This window comes from Equus quagga, chromosome 1 (assembly GCF_021613505.1).
Source record: "Equus quagga isolate Etosha38 chromosome 1, UCLA_HA_Equagga_1.0, whole genome shotgun sequence".
Lineage (NCBI taxonomy): Eukaryota > Metazoa > Chordata > Mammalia > Perissodactyla > Equidae > Equus > Equus quagga.
The window spans coordinates 2,097,355-2,117,597 of record NC_060267.1 but is presented as its reverse complement, the minus strand read 5'-3'; the positions used below and the strand labels follow the sequence as shown (position 1 = coordinate 2,117,597).

At 45.1% G+C, this 20,243-nt stretch overlaps 1 protein-coding gene across 2 annotated transcripts in view; it reads right to left on the bottom strand.

Annotated features, from left to right (window-relative positions):
- The window catches only part of CPM (carboxypeptidase M), a 63,671-nt gene extending 45,965 nt beyond the window's left edge, over positions 1-17,706 (bottom strand). Inside the window, exons 1-2 of one of the 2 annotated variants that reach the window (XM_046646201.1) lie at positions 17,688-17,706; positions 17,299-17,461 (exon numbers count right to left, since the gene is read on the bottom strand). In XM_046646201.1, coding sequence (XP_046502157.1) covers positions 17,299-17,458 — 160 coding nt within the window. In that variant the 5' untranslated portion in view covers positions 17,459-17,461; positions 17,688-17,706. Of the gene's footprint in view, positions 1-17,298; positions 17,462-17,687 lie in introns of those variants that run through there. The other variant, XM_046646210.1, reaches the window with a different exon arrangement.
- Positions 17,707-20,243: the final 2,537 nt, after the last annotated feature.

Genomic DNA, 20,243 nt, shown 5'->3' with positions numbered 1-20,243 from the left:
AGCTGAAACCTGCAGGGGTGGGGGCCCCGCTCTGCAGACTGGGCGCTCTGGTGGGGACCTGCCAGCTAAGTGCTTTGTGGCCTTGGGCACGTTACTCCCCCACAGGAGAGTCGGTCTCTAAAGCCGTCCACGGTATTTACCTCACAGGGCACTGTGAGGATTCAACGAGATAAAGTACAAACACTGCCTCTCCTGGGCCTGACACCAAAGACGCCCTCAAGAAAAGGCAGCGTCGAGCATTTTAAACCCCAGAGTGTGTAGCAGTGCCAAGCTTCAAAGCTGCCAAATATCCCAAAGAGTTTAACAGCAGTAACAGTGGCACATGCTCCTAGCGTGTTACACGCGCCAATCACATTCGGAGCACTTAACATCTGTTAACTTATTTAACCCTCTCGACAGTCTCTGAGGTCGATATTATTTTCCATTTTACCAAAGAGAAACTCGGCCCACAGAGGCTAAGAAACATGTTCAAGACCACAATTACTGAAGAGCATAACCAGGATTTGAGCAGGCAATCTGCACTCTTCAGGGTGTGTTCTTAACCACTATCCGAGGGGCTTATTATTGTTACAAATGTCTGTGTAGGTATGAGCATGGGTCTAAATATCGTATCTTCCCCTATTCAGATAGCTCCCCACTTACAATACCCAGTACCAACGTCTCTTTCTTATCAAATTTTAAAAATTAAGATTATTTTGCTAAACACTCAATTTTCACCCATCACCTAATTAAAAAACCTATTATTTAAATGATGCCAGATGATAACTTGTTTTAAAGGCAGCTATATAAAGAGTGAACATAAGAAGAGGCATTATTAAACTTCTCATTTGGTCACATATGACTTCTTTTTTTTTTTTTTTTTTTTTTTAAAGATTTTATTTTTTCCTTTTTCTCCCCAAAGCCCCCCAGTACATAGTTGTATATTCTTCATTGTGGGTCCTTCTAGTTGTGGCATGTGGGACGCTGCCTCAGTGTGGTCTGACGAGCAGTGCCATGTCCACGCCCAGGATTCGAACCAACGAAACACTGGGCCGCTTGCAGCGGAGTGCGCGAACTTAACCACTCGGCCACGGGCCAGCCCCGGTCACATATGACTTCTAAGATCACACCATGATGGCTATGAGTCCAAGACGTTCTGGAACTTGAATGCTTGGCGTTACCTTCCCGTCCTGGGCAGCACTCACCCCACTAGCTTCCTCTATTTCCCTAGAGCTGCCACCTCAAAACTAAACGGTTTCTCACTGACCACAGCTCATAATATTTCCCTCAGAGAAATACAGTTTGGACTGCTCACGAAGCCAGCCTCAGTGTTTGGCAGCCTGGGATTCTGCTAATGTACCCAATGTAAAATGTCATTTTGTTTTCCTTCCTGAATTCACTTCTATCTCCATCTCTAGCACACAGGGAAAAGCTTTCCCCCTCTAGCAAGTGGGACCTGAGTGGCAACGAATGACAGTCACCTGTCTGACCCGACCGTCTCGTTCCAGGATGCACAGGAGGAGTTGAGGCTGGTCAGGGCACCTCAAGTGTTCCTACACTGCACCACCACCTCCCCTCTCAGGCACGAAGGATGCTGAGTGGGCTCTGCCCCACCCATCCAGTGGCTTGACGTCTTGTGCACAGTCTTCCTCAGGGGTCCTGCAGCCTGCGCATCTAAGGCATCTCGGTGTGTGCTCATTGGAAAAACCAAAGCTCCTGAGAACCAGACTCTGCCCCTATGCTCCCCACTCTCCCGTTCCACCTTGTCCACCGCTGGAGTCTAAATCTGAATCTCAGTTGTGAGGACGGACCTCCTGAGCCCAGGCAAGTCAGTTGAGGTGGGTAAGTGTTTCTGAGTGTTTTGAGACATTTACAGAGACTGATCTGCCCAGAGCACAGCAAGGATGCAGGCGTGAGGAGGGTCAAGAGCTCTTTTGCTAACCCACCACATAGGTGGTCAGCAAAGACACAGTTATTTAGACAAGAGCCTAGCATTTGGCTTGATATACAGAATATATTCACTATTTCCTAGCAGATATAATCTTGTTTTGATCCATTTCAGAGGGCTCTGGACCTTTGCAAAGTGTCATGTATACGTGTCCCAATAGAATACCACGTTCCAAAGGGCAGGAACTGATAACCCAGGGCACTCGCGTGCCTGTGGCACGTCCCCGGTCTCTTCTTGCCAAGGTACCTCGCTGTCCATCCCCCGTTGCGGAACCTTTGTTCCGATAAAATCTTCTGTGAAAATCCAATGTAAAAAGTTAGAGCCAAGCTGCTCTGGTTTAAGGGAGAGGACCCCGAGCTGTCTTCTGTATCCTTACCCACCGAAGTGTCCCAGGTCACCTCGCCAGAAGCCTCCAAGCTCCACAGCCCGTTTGGAAAGTGGAGGAACTGGGTTTGAATCCCCAGCTCTGCCACCGACCAGCTGGGTTGTCTTGGGCAAGTCACATTTTCCCCAAGTCTCGGTTTCCCATCTGTGACACAGAGAGGACACCACCTCGTTCCCAGACGGATGTCAGGACTTAAAATAACGCATGAGAGCAGCCAGGACAGAGGATGCATTCGTAAAGCATACACTTCATTACTAATCTTCAAATACCCCTCTTTATTTCCTTTCTTAAACATATTTTCCCAAGGATAGAGAACAGAATGTCCTAAGGACACACAGTTCCCTCGGGACTATGAATATTGCAATTTTAGTGAAGAGTTACGTGAGTCAAAATATTTTCCCTATTTATCACTGTTCTTTGAACAATCTCTTTCCCAAAAAAAAACCCAAACGAACCCCATAATGACAAAATACTTCTAAAACTTTATCTTTTCCAGTGAGTACAAACTAAGATGCTCAGAGACATAGAAATCACCGTCATTATCCTCGGCCACATGGACAAGGTGGGCCGTGTCCTGAGCACAGGGCTCCCTGCTTCCACAGCACGACCCTACCACGCCCCTCAGGCTCCGGGCTGTCTTCTACTCACTTTACCTGCATTCCCACCTCACTGTCTGCCTGGTAACGTTCGAGCTTTGTTCAGTACTGGCTCCCTAATCAGCCTTCCTCCACTGTATGGAGCACCTGGGGCCAGGCCTTTAGGAGTTCACAGCCCCTACGTGCTTTCCCATCAAGGCAATTAGGTGCAAGGCTCCCAGGCCCAGCCCCTAGAGAGAAGGGCCCAGGTCTTTTTTTTTTTTTTTAATTGTTTTTTTCTCCCCAAATCCCCCCAGTACATTGTTGTATATTTCAGTTGTGGGTCCTTCTAGTTGTGGCATGTGGGATGCCACCTCAGCATCGCCTGATGAACAGTGCCATGTCTGTGGCCAGGATCCGAAGCGGCGAAACCCTGGGCCACCAAAGTGGAGCGTGTGAACTTAACCACTCGGCCACGGGGCCAGCCCCAGGGCCCAGATCTCGTTCTTCCTCGTATCCTCCCACACAGGTTCTGGTCAACAACAGGAGTTCAATAACTATTCAGCAAATGAATATATAAGTGAATTACCAAAAGACAAGTCTGGGTTAATGACCCAAACATGTCAGTCCAAGATAAAATTTTGGACCATCAATTTCCTCATCTTTGAAATCTGTTTGTTCTCAGCTCTAAAACAAAATGTAAATAACTCATCATGGAGTTTCTACACTGCTCAGGTGAGGGACACATGGGAAGGGCCCAGCACAGAACAGGTTCTCAACAGATTGCAGTCCCACTTCCTTCCCGCTCCGGTCCCCGCTGCTCCTGGTGAACAGCCTACTAGAAAATGAGACCAGGATTGAGCTCCCACTCGTTCCACCTGAAAATACAAATGGTTGTTTTTCATAACAACAATATCCCGAAATTATTTTAAAATAGAAAGTATCTGTTTCCATCTTGCGCACTGTTGGTGGGAATGTAAACTGGTGCAGACACTATGGAAAAGAGCATGGAGGTTCCTCAGAAAGATTAAAAACAGAACCACCATATGATCCAGCAATCCCTCTTCTGGGTATTTATCTGTGGAAAATGAAATCACTATTTCCAAGAGACATCTGCACCCCACGTTCATTGCAGCATCATTCACATTAGCAAAGACACAGAAACAGCCTGAGTGTCCATCGATGGATGAACGGGGAAAGAAGACGTGAGATACACACATCCAGACACACGCACGCAGCACCCATCAATGGATGAATGGGGAAAGAAGACGTGAGATATACACATACGGACACGCGCACAGTCAGGCGTCACTTCATGACAGGGACACGTTCTGAGAAACGCATTCTTAGGCAATGCTGTCGTTGTGTGAACATCACAGAGCACTTACACAAACCTAGATCGTTCACCCACTACACACCAAGGCTACGTGCTACTAGTCTTATGGGACCACTGTTGTGTATGCGGTTTGTCGTTGACTGAAGCATTGTCATGTGGCACATGACCGTATATATAATGGAATATTATTATTCAGCCATAAAAAGGAAGGACATCACGCCATTTGCAAAAACATGATGAAACTTGAGGGAATTATGCTAAGTGAAATAAGTCAGACAGAGAAAGACAAATACTCTATGATCTCACATGCAGAGTCTAAAAAAGCCAAACTCACAGAAACAGAGAGTAGATGGTGGTCGCCAGGGGCTGGGGATGAGGGAAGCGGGGAAAGGTTGGTCAAAGGGGACAAACTTCCAGCTGTAAGAGGAATAAGGTCTGAGGGTCTAATGCACAGCGTGATGACTACAGTTAATGACACTATATTATACACTTGAAAACCGCTAAGAGAGCAGCTCTTAAGTGTTCTCACCACCACAACAAAACAGTAATTACGTGAGGTGAAGGACTTGATAATCAACTTTATTACAGCAATCCTGTACAAGACACATGTGCATGAATTCACCACGTTGCACACTTGAAACATATACAATGTTATATGCCAATTACATCTCAACACAGCTGGAAAAAAATATTTGTTCCTAAATATTCTGGCATTTCTCTATGAATTCCACATTTAATTCATATTTATCAGTTTCAGCATAACTTTGGCATACACAGAATTTGTCTCCAAAATTTCTGATTAAAAAACCATTTCTTCTTATGAGATCTGTGCTCCGTAAGGGCAAAAAGAAAAGGCACTACGTGTAATACGCTATTGAAATGTTTCTAATAAGTTCTATTGGTAAGAATAAATTATCTTTAAGGTTTAAGTGAATAATTTGATCCAATTATGATATTTAAATCAGAACTCTTCACACTGGTAGTTCTTAGGAACTGTTATTATTTTTATAGATTTAATACTTCATTTTCTTGGTGCTCTGGTTTACTCGCCCTGGTGTTTGTATTTTCTGGGTTTTTTTCACCCCCAAAATGGCTGTTCCACCATATTTCTTAAAGGGAACCTTTATTGTAACACAAATGAATTGTAAAACCATCAGAAATTCTCCAATCAAGAAAACAACTCTGTTGTTTTCCCATGAGGCATGAATCCCTAGGATGGTTATGACTCCCCTGGGATGAAGGAAAAGGTCTCTAAGTGTACAGGTCTTCCACCATCTGCCCACCTTGCCTCCTCTCTCCCCTTCTCTCTCTCCTCTCCAGCCACAAGGAACTTCTTTTCTTTCTCCAGGTCAATATGCTCCTTCGCCACCAGGCCTCTGAATGTGCTGTTTATTGCCTCCCTTCCCCCGGCCACCTGGCTGACATCTCTTGATCCTTCAGGTCTCGGCCACGGCGAGTCCCCTGCCGTATGCTCCCATAGGGCTGATCACATCTGTATTTACTGACATCTCTTCCCTCCCACCTGCCTCTCGGACTGTCGCCTCCATCAGGGCAGGGACCACGTCTAAGTTCTTTACCTCTATATTCCTACGTTAGCACACGCCATAAACTATTCGATAAACGTTTGCTGAATCAGTTGAATGAACCTGCCTACAGAACAACAGGATTTAACTAACCAGACTTTAGGACATGTCACTTAACTTTTTGGCTCTCAGTTTTCACTTACAGCAGTATTCAGCATGGTCAACCATGACCTCAGCCAAGAAAGAGTTAACACAGCTGGTCTGTTTTACGCACTTCTTGCTTATCTCTGAGAACACCTGCAGTCACGGTAATGACCCTGAAGCAAACTCTGAGCACTAAACTTCTGAAATGTTCACTCACTGATGGTGTTATTCTGTACCCCCAGTCAGTGGGTCAGGACATACCAAGGAGAAAGCAACGTTTCCAGTAAACATGAAGATTCTTGACGTGCACCTGGTACCCAGTGTGGGTCTGCACTTTACATGGAGCCTGAGTGCTGCCAGCAATTAATTCCCTAGTCGGTGGTCATGGGAGCCGGAAACAGCTCCCTTCTGGAACTGCTGCCCTTCCTTGATGTCTGCGACACCATTCTTCATTTTCCTCCTAGCTCATCGTTGATTTTCTCTCCATCTCTTTTCTTGGCTTCTATGTCTACCAGACTCTAGATGCTGGAGTGCCCTACAGCTCTATTCAGGCCTCCTTTTCTTGATCTCTACTCTTGTTAGATTCTTTTATGAGTCTCATGGGTTTCAATACCATCTACATGTTGCCGACTCTCAAGTTTCTTTCTACAGTCAGACACATCCCCAGCTGTCTACTGGACACCTCCACTGGCTGTCTCCTAAGGATTTCAAAATTACTCAAAATTGTCTAACCCAGAGCTCTTGATTTCACTCCAAACTTGTCCTCTTCTAGTTTTTCCCATCTTGGTGAATAACACCTCATACACTCAGTTGCCCAAGCATTAAACCTAAAGGTCATCCTGGATTTTAAATTTTTTCCCAGTCTCTGTCCACTCCCCTTCCAATCCATTAGCAAATGTTGTTGGTTTTATTTCTAAAAAAATCTCTAATCCTTCCACGTCTCTCCATGTCTAAAAGAGTCCTGCATGGCACAATGACGTATCAGTCCACAATGGACCGCATACACGATGGTGGTCCCATCAGGTTAGCACCATGTAGCCGAGGTGTGTTGTAGGCTGTACCATCTGGGTCTGTGTAAGTAACTCTACGATGTTCGCACAACGACAAAACCATCTAACGACGCATTTCTCAGAATGGTCCCCATCGCTAAGCAATATAGGACTGTATAGCATCTTAATCCAAATCACCATCATCAACATCTGCCTGGATTATTATAGTTGGGTAATTCTCCCTGCCTCTATTCTTGCCCCCTTTGAATTAATTCACTATTCAGCAGCCAAAGTTATCTTTTTTCAAACCTACATCATATTACATCATTCTGCTTAACACCCTTCAAGGGGTTCCCATTATTCTCAGAGGAGAATTCAAACTCTCCATGGTTGAATTGGTTCAAACTCTCCATGTTTGAATTGGCTTGTGAGGCCTCTGTGCACTGTCCCCTGCACACATCTCCACCTTCATCCAATACCACTCTCCCCTCGTCCCTACGCTTCTGCTTCACCGGTCTTATTTCCATTCTTAGAATACAGCAGAACCCTTTCTGCCTCAGGGCCTTTGCACCTGCCTTCTGCCTCTACACTTTGAACTAATGTATGGTGTTGAGTCTGAAAACACATTTTGTACATTTAGAAGTACATGTTCTTGAAACTCAAAAGACAACCAAGCCCAATTAACTGTTTGTTAAGGCTAGAATGTGGTATTCCCACATTGAGAAAGGAACTCTCCAGTAACCAATGATAGACCAGGTGGGCCTAACTCTAGATTCTGTCTCGTATAGTAAGACTGTTCCTCTGAGTGCCTAAGAGGAGTAGAAATAAACAAAGTGTGTTCCCTAGTTGAGCAACCTTGATCTGAAATTTAACTCCACGTGCACCGCGTCTTACTGTCAAGGTGTAAATCAATCGTTCTTATTAAAAAACAATGGGAAAACTCTTGTGGAATTGCCACATGTTAAATGATCTGTGCTCCCCACTTTGTCCCCAGGTGTCCATAGTTTCACAAGAGTGACTACCCGTCTTTAAAAGAATTTCAATGGGTGGGCTCAACTGAGTTATGAATGGGCAAAGGAATGACTATTTAACAGGGACTAAAAATTGAAGTTAAGGATGCCCTTAAGAGTCTATCCACCTGGGTAGTCCCAAACCCGGGCCTTTCTGAACTGCTCACAGCGAGCATAATTACACACGTCCGTGCCTTCATCGCAAATCTGTGCAACATTCCTGAGTACAGAAGGGGAAAAAAGACACAAAATTGAGGGGTTTCAAATCTCTGCTTACCTTTTTCTGGGGGGCAGGAGAAGGCTTCATCACATGATCCTTTTCTCTCTCTTTTCACATTCTCTGATAGACACTTGAATTATTCCTGCGCTGTTCAAATAAAACCAGGGCTATTTCTTAAACTCTTAATGGAGGCGTATGTATCGCCTATATTTACTATCTCTTTTCTTTCTATGTTTGGGGGCCAGGGGAGCGGGGACAGAACCACCTTAGGCGCGTCAGTGAGTAATTCAACTAGCCCTCTACGGCCTGAAAGCCACGGCCTTCCCTGCTGCCTCCTCTGAGGCTCAGCAACGCGCCCTGAGCTGGGGCATCGGGAGGCCTGCAACTCTGCCTCTCCGGGTTATCAGCGTACTTACCGTAAAACAGTTCTGGCAAAAAAATGGTTATACTGCAAGAAAACAATTTCCTTTTCTTGAGACTGAAGTACTCACCACATACAGCATAAATAACTATATAAAGTTACATAAAGTCACATATATGTAACTACATAAGAGTTTACATAAAAATATGCACACTGGATACTTACACAACAGAACCACACACTGAATAACACACACTGCCCTGTATAAAGTACATTCACGTTGCATTCACTGTGCACAGAAAAGCTCTTCAGCTTTGACCCCAGGCGCGCCTGTCACAGAAAATAAGCACACATTCCAGCCCAGGAGACAAAGGGGAGCAAAGCCTGGGCCTGCCTCCAGGTGCAACAGAGACGGCGCTCCTGGAGGACGCTCAGGAAGAGGCCAAGGAGACTCCAGCTCGCCCAGGGGACTAGGAAAGGCTTCCAGGAGGAGGCAACCCTTTGAACTCAGCCTCGCTTAACTGATAAACGATCAGCTGGTCCCTAACATCCACTCCTGCTCTAAAGCTGCGACGCGCTAAGTTTCAGCTGCCTGTATTAGTAACACACCTGCACACTCTGCGCGACAGGAGGTTAGGTACGGACGTGGAGAACCGTTCGCTCATGTGACTTCGGTTGTGCTCCTTAAGTATGGCTCCAGTTTCCTCAGAGAGAGTCCCATCAGAGAAATTTAAAAACTGGGAAAGCGACTAATTGAAAGCTCTTTATTTAAACCAATGGAGGCTTTACTTAGCTGGTTCCTGGCACGGAACCTGTGTGTGGGCAAACCCTCTGAATACATGTCCATTGTCGTTAGTGCCTGAACACCCCCCAGGAAGGCCGCGTCGTCAGTTCTGGGCAAGGGCACAATGAGTGTGTGCGGCCAGTGTGAAGGTGACTCGTGTGAAGTCGGTGGCGTTTTCTGATGCAGAGGAGACTGAGCTGTCCAGGTGAGCTTGACAGAACTATGTATGTGAAGGGTCACAGATCAGAAAATCTGTACTTTAACTTGAACCTCTGACATGCAGGAATGCTCACAAAACAGACATGAGAAACTTTAAAAAAAAATTTTTTTGAGGAAGATTAGACCTGAGCTAGCATCTGCTGCCAATCCTCTTCCTGGGTTAACATCTGCACCCATCCTCCTCTACTTTATATATGGGACGCCTGCCACAGCATGGCCAGAGGAGCGGTGCCTAGGTCCGTGCCAGGGATCCGAACCGGCAAACCTGGGCCACTGAAGCAGAGCGTGTGAACTTAACCACTACGCCACCAGCCGGCTCAGAGAAAGATTTTTAATGTGCAACTCATGTCTGTCTTATTTTAACAGGAACTCAAATTAGGACTTCCTGACCTCTCAGCAAACTACTAGACCATATTACACTGACCCGTGATGGAGCTGGGAGGACACCCATCATTTTCAGTCACTAGACAGGAAGATTTGATTTAATCTCCTTCCACTAACCCACATGCATGCTGGTATTCAACATAATCTTTTTAAAACCCTTTACTTTTTATCTTCCTTCCCTCCTCTGTGCTCTTAGAGAGGGATTCTAGATAAACTGAAAGGAGGAAACGGGGCTAATGGCAGTTACCACGTCTCAACCCCAGACGCTGCTGTCACCAGTGTCACCTCCAGACACACTTGTTCACTGATTAAGAACAGAAACCAAGCCCCTCTTGGATGCTGGCTACATAAACTTGAAGCGGGTCCTTGTCAGCCATGCCTGTGATATTAGAGCAGTCGTTCCTAACCTCTCAGTCGATGCCTCTTTTCTCCTGTCCTGTATTTTGCAACTCCTTTCCCATGCTGTCATAAAATTCATAGAAAATACATGTTTACATACATGATTTCAAAAAGATCAAGACAATGTTTAAACTGCATATAAAGAAGAAATAAAAGGAAAGCAAGTTATAAGAAAATCTACTATTGGTACGTAAATACTCGGCACCATCCTGTAGAGGACACACTGACAGTCAGATGCTTCTCTCGGTTCTTGAGAGGCATGGGCAGACGTCCCTACAAAGGCAGCCTCACTGAGCTGTGTGGGAACGGGGTCAGGGCATTCTGAATGTTAAATATCTCTCAATCAAGTTCAGGGAAAACAAAACAGACTTTTCCCTCAATTTATGTACAGTTACATTCCTGGAAAGGTCAGTGCATATTAAAGTTGTGGGAGAAAGCATGTTGTGTTTGTACATAAAACAGTTCGGTTTTAGGTTCAGATCACTGTAAGCTGTCTTTCACCCACAGAGGGCATTGGGAAAGGCGGGGACCAATTCTCCCTACGTGTGACCATTCCACACACTGCTGACAGGATCAGGAGGTGTCAGGACCGTCCCCCTCCAGGATAACAGCCTCAATCTCCCAATTTCCAAAACTCCCCCTAGGGGGCGGCACTGCTCTGAGCGAGAACCACTGTTCTCGACTCAGGAGATGGCAGGTGGTGGGGTGAGCGTCCCCTAAGTGCTCAAACCAGCATCTCAGCCTTCTCCTTCTGCCTCAAAATCAGAGTTTTGGCATACAGAAAAAATTTTAAGATTACAGCAAAAGATGGAATTCAAACTGCTTTGGATATAATTGTGAATACCAAAAAGGGGTCAAGGACTTCCACAGCCTACTCAGCACATTAAAAACACTTAATCCAGGCCTTCTCTTGGATGATAGAGGAGGCCTACCAACCGGTTCAGAATCACAGGAGCGGTGACAAGGGGAGGGGGCAGGAGGGTGGGGAGGGGAGAAGGGACAAGAACAGAAAGGTAAGTGGGGAAACTTCTCCACAGCAAAGAGGTGTGCGGGTCCACCATTCTGCTCAAGGCAGTTTGGTCCCATTCACCCCTCTGTCTTTAACTAACCATGGACAGTTCGCTCAATCTCAACCCTTCACACGTGCATTGGGGGATGATAATGGTATTTCACACCATTGTTAGAACAATTAAGTGAAACATATACATAAAGTGCCAGGCAAACAGTAGTAAAACTCACATGATGTTGCCTGTCATTATTATTTTTTTTAAGTTTCAAATGCTACTTGCCCCTAGAGTATTGTTGTTTATATATATTTGAAATTTGGAATAAAAATGGTTACTAGATATAAGAAGCAGAGTAAAATTCTGTATTACTTTTTGGATATTCTCTGTCTCAATTTCCTCCTTTAAAATATTATACTACAAACATAGGGGAAACCCAAACTATTTCCTTATAATAAAAAAAGGCAGTATCTTTAAGAAACCCTGAATGGTTATAAAGCAAGGCTGATATCTATAAGATGTTCCAGAAAAGGACTTTGCATTTCAAGTTCAAGAAGGGGAAAGTCTTGCTAAACCGATGTACTAACTTTAAATCACAAATGTGTATTACAGCCGAAATTCCTAGATTTTAGCGGCTTTCTTGATATTTAGTCCTCAACATGTCAATATTTACATCACAAAGAGCATTTTATACAGGCAAACTGGCCTAACGATCACACCTGAGAAATGAACAGAGGGTGACAGAAAACCAAATGTCGTGGTAAAATTTTATATACAATGTTTCTTCCGAGGGCAAATCTCAGTCAAAATTTACCCAGTCAAGGGCAGTAGACAATGAGAGATCTGTGTGAACACAGTACCTGCCTCTTTGGGGGCAGGAATCGAAGCCAATTGTAGGGAGATTTTTGAGCTTCTGAAATGATATGAAGACTCCTGGCAGAAGAATTCAATAAATCTGTTGAATGAATATGTGAAGGTGAGAGTTCTTGGGGAAAAATCATGAGAAATAAACTCTCCTTTATACTTTAAACACAACAATGAAAAATTGATACTACAGCAATCTTTCACCATCATTATTATTATAACATTTAACACAAGATCTACCCTCCTAGAAAAATTTTAACTATACAATCTTAACTGTAGGCAATGCTGTACAGCCCGTCTTGAGGACATCTTCATCTGGTATATCTGAACCTTTGTATCTACTGACAAATACTACAGTAATTTTTCAAACCACTAATGCCAGTACTGATTTACGAGTCGTATAAGATTTGGAAGACTTGTTTTTTTCTCAGCATACATCTCTCATGCAACTATAAATCAATACAATCTTTCTGCAAGGCAATTTGGTTATGTGTATCAAATATGTAAAACTGCTTAAGACCCAGTAATTTCCTTTCAGGAAATGTATCCCTACCAGCAGCTCTTATGTAGCACACTGCTACAAAGTACAGGATCTAGAGTGTAAACTTGGGCGCTGTGGTTCCAAAGCCTGTGCCTTGACAACTTTTGATGTCTTAGCTACGAAGATGTTCACTACAGCATTGTTTATAATGAGAAAAGTTCAGAAACTAAATGTCCAACAACGAGGTTTAAGTTAAATAAACTATAGTATGTCCACTGACAACACAAAGCAGTCATTAAAAATTAAGTTTCAGAAATAACATGTTTGCATGGACAAACAAGATATGTGGCTCAGTGAGAGGCGGGAAAGACACAAAACAGTGTACACAGTGATTCCAGTCTACTAAATGTTTCCTTTGGATGGTGAGATTCTAATTTTCTTCTTGGTGCTTTTTTGTATCTTCCAAATGTTCTAAATGTACTTGGATTCCTTTTGCACTCAGAAAAAAATTACTAATAACAAATTTCTCTCCAGATCAGCACAACCCAAACAAAATATAATGCAAGTCACATATGTCATTTAAAATGTTTTAGTAACCATAACCACATTAATGAAAAAGGAAACAAGTGAAATTAATTTTTAAGTATTTTTATTTAATCTATATTTCTAAAATATTACCATTTCATGTGTAATCAATATAAAAATACTATTAATGGAGTATTTTACTTTTTTTGTATTGTCTTCAAAGTCACTTTTAGCACATCTCAGCTTGATCTAGTCACATTTCAACTGCCCCACACCAGGTGGCTCATGGCTACTGTAGTGGACAACACAGCTCCAGATCCTTGGAAGAAGCCACACTCTTAGGTCAAAGGTGCCCAAACCATGACTCGGAAACTCTCCACTAACAACCTCCCTCTCCATGCAGTCATCCACATCGGCGTCAAGCCGCTTCTTTAAAGAGAAGAGATGTGCTTGGGAGACACATGGATCTGGGTTTGAATCCTCCCTCTAACGCTTATCAGCTGTGTGATCTTCAGCAAGTTAATTAACTTCTCCATGCCTCATTTGACCTGTTGCATAAATAAGCATAATGCCTACTTTGCATTGCTGAGATGGAAATAATGTATTAAAACACCTAATACATGGAATGCACTTGATAAGAGATTTTTTATTTTTAAAGATTGGCACCTGAGTTAACATCTGTTCAATCTTCTTTTTCTTTTCTTTTCTTTCTTCTTCTCCTCAAAGCACCCCCCCGCCCACCACCCCCACCCAGTACATAGTTGTATATTCTAGTTGTAGGTCCTAGCTGCGGCATGTGGGACGCTGCCTCAGCATGGCCTGATGAGCGGTGCTAGGTCTGTGCCCAGGATCCAAACTGGTGAAACCCTGGGCCGCTGCAGTGCAGCGCAAGAACTTAACCACTCGACCACGGGGTGGCCCTGATCACAGAGGTTTTTATTATCCACTCCTCCCCTTTGCAACCTTCCTTATTCAGGTAAATAAAAGTCAGACTTAGCAGGAGGCAAGACAAGATTCTTAAAACAGAGATGGTAGGAAATCTCATTTAAAATGGTCCTATAACTAATTTTTGGGGGTGTGGAGAGCCTAGCTGGAGAAATCTACAATAAATACATTTGTATTTTAAAGGGGGCGACCTGATGGCAGGGGACAAATGGCACACAGCTTTGCTTGCTTCACACAGCTTTCGCTCAGCACATATTCAATCCATTAAACAAACAGAAATAGAGACTGAACGTGGGCCAGGCATCCTGCTGGACAAAGGAGGTGGGGAGTGAAAAAGAAAAGGGAGGTGCTGCGTTAACGGAATGGAGGAATGAACGCACGAACCAGTGAACACTGTATCTTTTCTCATTTCTCTCAACTCCCTGGTCAGTTCTTTTTTGGAGTTCTTTTTTGCTTCTCTCTTCACCTAAGATTTTCTTTACTATGTCATTAGGTAATGGGGTTTCCTTCAAAAGGCTCAACTGTATACAGTCAGTCCACACGGGCCAAATCCACGTGAAGAGCATACATGTGCTCAACTTTTGTGTGAGTTTCAAACATTTCGAAATTAAAAATTAAAAAAATCACCAACTGTAATAGAAGGTAATTACCATGACATGTATCAATGGGTCTACAGCATCACTGTTTATAACAGAGATCATCAGAAACTGCACAGACGCCCCAAAGAGGTGAATGACTGAGGAAATTCACACCATGAAGAGGGGGAAATACCATACAGCAACCAATTCACATCTGCGGACTTTGTCAATTCATGGAAATGTGGAATGAAATCATGTGAATTGGGGAAAAAAGTGGAATAGAATCTATGATTACAGCAATGTAAATATATGCGAGATAGGCATTTACAAAAACTGAAAATGTATTTGGCGAGGTAGATTATTACTTTCCCATCTGGGTAGGCTGCCCACATTTATAAAAAAAAAAAAAGAAAAATAAATAACACATGGTAAACCCCGTTCACGAAGCAAACTTGTCTTAAGCCAGAGGACAGGACGCCGGGGAGAAGTGCCTGTCTGGCGGGAAGAGCACCGGCTTCAGGGCTCAGGCTAACATGCAGGGACGCTGCAGTAAGCGACACCCAGTCACTACGGCACACTTTAACCTACCACTTGGAGCCTAACAGCAGATTTGGGATTTTTCTTGATTTGAGTAATTATTCAGAACATACTCTACACAAACATTTGACCCCTAGTGTCAGATTTTATTTTTACATGATAATTCCTTAGTCCTTTAACTAACCACAAGAGTGCATACAAGGTAAAAAAGTTAAGCCTGCTGGCTTCCACTCTTATTGCGGTCTGATACCAAGCAGGAGAGACCAAAATAGCCGGTGCACATTAAGAGAGTGCCCTACTTTCTTTCACAAGCACTTTGTGCTTGAAAAAAATAAAAACTTACCATATCATTTAGTACTTAGAATTAACAACATCCTCGTCATCTTGTGGTTTAAATGATGACTGAACAATAACTCAAGCTAGTTGTGTCCTGTTTCCTTTATCAACATAATTAGTATTCTTAGATCTTTTTAAATTGCTCTTCTCTAGCCTTACGGGAAAATAATTTCAAAAGGTTGAATCCATACGTTGATTCAAGATATGATTTCTCACACTCCGACCTCTACAATTTTGGCTTATAGAACGATATAGAGTAATTCTGGCATCGACTCTTCGGCAATGTTGCCTAAACATGAAAGTATCATTACACACATCGCCCAGGATTTTTATTTTGCATTGCATGTAAGTAAATTCATCGAATACTACTTCTTTCATATAAAAACCTTGACCTTACTTTTTTTTGGAAAATGATTAATTAAGAATACGGTAGGGGGCCGGCCCACTGGTGCAGCAGTTAAGTGCGCACATTCCACTTTGGCGGCCCAGGGTTCACTGATTTGGATCCCGGGTGCAGACATGGCAGTGCTTGGCAAGCCATGCTGTGGTAGGCGTCCCACGTATAAAGTGGAGGAAGATGGGCACGGATGTTAGCTCAGGGCCAGTCTTCCTCAGCAAAAAGAGGAGGATTGGCAGCAGATATTAGCTCAGGGCTAATCTTCCTCAAAAAAAAAGAGAAAAGAATATGGTAATTAAGAGACTCCCAATTGTCTCAAAAGCTCAGAGCTAAAATCTAGGTAGCGTCTGAACACACCTTATAAAGAGTTGAGATCCAAATGGCACAGACTTGACAAAACTTTTCATTTAAGCATTAAATTGTCTGGTAAGCTCTTTCAGAGTACCAAGGCAAGAAAGGAAGATGAAGAAATAATAAAATATCTGATAAAGTTATCCGCCTTGTCCCCAAAATGTCTAAACCTTGAAGCAGAGTGATCTCAGTGCCAATCCTGGGGATAAAACTCCCTGTCTGGGTGATTCTGGGCAAAATACTTAATTTCTCTAGGATTCAAATTCCCCATCTATAAAAATAAGAATTACTCAATATATAATTGTATATTTATATTTAATATATAATTTCTCAATTAAAACAATAAAGCAATTAAATGATAAACGTGAAAAGGCTAGGAGCAGTAGCAATCACTGGCAACGACTATGTATTACCCAGCAATCGTCTTATTCAAACGGATAATTTTAAAACCCGCCTTTAATCAGTACCAGAGCCATTTTTCGCCTAACTTTAAGCTGTAGGGTTAATTACACATGACACAAATCTTACCACTAGAACTGTACTATTTAAGATTAAAAGAAACTTGTAGAAATGATAGTTTTGCATAACTTTAAGCCCTAAAGCTAATTATACATAACATAGAAATCGCACCAACAGAACCGCACTGTTTTAGTTTAAGAGAGACTGGAAATGATACTAACATTCCGAGCCGTATTTGAAGAAGCCGACAGAAAGGGAAACCTGAGACGGACAGACGGACTTTCTTGGCAGAAGTTTTATCCAGAAAAGGAACTAAAACGCACATCCCCGGCAACTCATGTCTGCAAGGTCCAAAAAGACAGGACGGCGCTAACACGCAGGACTCAGCGACCCCCAAGCCCCGCGGGGACGACAGGAAAACTCAGGTCTCCGACTGCCCCGCGACCAGAGCAGCCAGCAGGACGCGCGGACGCCCAGCCCGGAGCGCGCGGCGCACGGAGCCCGGGGCGCGAAGGCGCGCTGACCAGCGACACGGCCGGGGGCGGGACGCGCGGCAGGGCCCTACCTCTCACGGACTTCCCGATGCTGTGCAGGCGGGTGATCGAACTGTAGTTCTGGGCGACAGCCTTCAGAAAGGCTTCCATCTCTGCCTGGTGGTGGTACCTGAAGTCCAGCGCGGCCGCCAAGGGCAGCAGCAGCCCCAGCCAGAGGCGGGCGCAGTCCATGTTCTAGGGCCAGGCAGGAGAGGAGAAGGCGGGGAGCAGGTAAGGAGGGGCGTCCCGCCTGCGGCCCCGCGCCCCGGCCCCAGGTCCCCGGGACTAACCTCCCCGCCTCCCGGAGAGGGGAAGGTGGCAGCGACACCTTCGAGCCTCGGCTCCCCAACCCCACCGTCCGGCAGCTGCACCCCGTCCGCACACCCCGCGCCCCACGCGCCCCGTGTGCCCGCAACCTCACCCTGCAGGCCCGGCGCACCTCGCCGTCTGCAGCGCCCGCGGGCCCGACTTTATAGCCCGGCCAGAGGAGGCCCCGCCCCCGGCGCCTGACTGACGTCCCGCCGGCCCACTCAGGCGCCGGGCCCCCTGGGCGGGGCGGGCCGGGCGCCTCCACCTCCCTCGCACCTGGGCGGGCGGGCGCGGCGCCGGGCAGGTGAGCGCGGGGTGAGGGCCGGGACCGGGCGCCCGCGGTGGAAGTGTGTCCTCGCTGGGCCGGGGCTCCGGGCACCGCCCGTCCAGGCGCTCCGCCAGGGGCACTCGCGCGTCCGGCTGCGGCAGCTGCGGGGATCTCGGGGGTCTCCGGCCGCAGCGCCCAGCCCTGCTCTGCGTCGCGAGGGACTTAGGAAAGAGGCACATGTGTCTATACGTTTTCAATGCCGACAAGTGAGGAGTCCGGGAGAATTTTCGACAAAGTTGTATGGTGCATGAGATTTGACTAAATCAGAGTTACGTTTAAAACTGGAAATCACACGGAAGAAAGCAGAGTCGCTAGCGTAAACCAACGCTCCCCGACCAATACTCCCCAGGTCATTTCGGTTCTCTCTTCCTAATGTGCTTCTTTCTGGAAGGTTGGGGTGGTCTGTGTTTGCACCGGGGATAACAAGGGCGTCACTGAAACCCAGAGACGGTTCCTGGTGGGACAAAGACGGCACACACCTGTCGCACATTACCTGTCAGAGTAACTGGGGCCTCGTGCCAAGGGTCCAGTGACTATCAAAATATTGAAAACCACTGATTGGGGATAACTTTTCTTGTTAACAGATTAAAAACAGTGGTGCCAGGGCCCCACCCCAGACTAATTGAACAAAATTTCCCTCGATGAGGCTCAAGAAAGAAAATTTCCAAAAAAGTACCTTAAGGGAGGGCCCCCCTGGTGGCCTAGTGGATAATTTGCTTAGGTTCCACTCGCCCGCTTTGGGAGCTGGTGTTTGTTTCCCAGGCATGGACCTACACCACTCGTCTGTCAGTGGCCACGCTGTGGCAGGGGCTCACATACAAAAAGAGGAAGATTGGCAGCAGATGTTAGCTCAGGATCAATCTTCCTCAGCAAAAAAAAGTACCTTAAGTGAATTGAATGTGCCTCCAAGAGTTGAGAACCATTAGTGATTACTGGCCCTTCTCTATCACAGAAACAGATGCCACTGTAGAACTGAGCTCTTAGGAGCCCTGAGGCCTGCTGTGCTCCCCAGGCAGCAGAGTGGGCGGTTTGAGACCTAAGACTATAGTGTCACACGATCGGGATCCAAATCCTTGCTCTGACTCTGTGCTTATGCCAACTCACTGTGCCTCAGTTTCCTGGTCTGCAAGTGGAAATCATTGAACCCACCAGAATAATGTTGGCAGGCGCCTTGTCAGAACGGTGTAATATGTTTGTTACCCAGTCTAGGCTAATTCATAAGTCTTTAAGCAGAATTTTCTGAGTTGGAAAATCTTAACATGATGCTGGGTTTTTGAGTGGATTCTTTAAAAAGTTCTGCAGCAGTTCCTTTGCTAAATGTGACTGCCGCTAGATGGGTTGAAGAGGTTCTCCTTTCCTTGTTGTTCACTGAACAAGAGGCCTGAAAGGAGGGGGAATAGGGCTTGGGGGGATTAGTCAAATTCAGGCAAAGTAGCTATAAGGAATGGGAAACAGAACTGACTAGGAACAAAGTGAGGGAGGGCTGATCTGACTTTAGCAATCACACCCTTGTTATGGAAGCATGGCAGTTATATGGGTTCCTTGTGGCACCGTGGCTGGAGACTGGAGGCCGTGGTGGCTTTATCAACGCTGGGATGGAGAATGCCAAGGTTGTTGTTTCAGGAAAACAAAGGGGACTGCCCTTGGGGTTCACACTAGGTGGAAGGGAAGCAAATTCAAGGGAGAACCAATCAGAGATGGAGGTGGGAAGGACAGAGAATTGAGGGCTGAAGGTGTCGAATCTGGTGACTCAAAGTGCAGTCCAGGAACAGCATTGACATCATCTGGGAGCCTGCTGGAAATGCAGACTCCCTTGTCTGGTTCCAAACATACTGAGTCAGCACATGCATTATAATAAGATTTCCAGGTGATTTCTATGTACATTCAAATTTAATACACACTAGTGTAGAGGTCAGAAAGGTTTAGTGTTAGAGTATGAAAGATGCAGAAGAATAAAAGCTTGGTCCAATAGAGGAAAAACACTAAATGAAGTTGCAGACTTCAGAGGTGATCTTCCTAAGCATGACACCACTGAGGGTAAACCCCGATGAGAAGGCTGGTCATTCACAGCATAAAAATGTACACCTTCTGTGCAGGGAAACTCAGCATCAGAGTTACCAGAAAAATTGCAAACTGGAAGGAAGAATTAATAGCTCCTACAAAACCAAGAAGGCGCAAAGGACGTTAAAAGGCAGTTCACAAAAGCAGTAACGCAAATGGCCATAAACACAGTAGAAGTGACCAACCCAGTTAGCAATCAAAGGATTACAAATTAAAAGGGTGAAGGAATATTTTGTTTATCTTATCACTAAGAAATATTAAAAAGATTGGCAATACCTG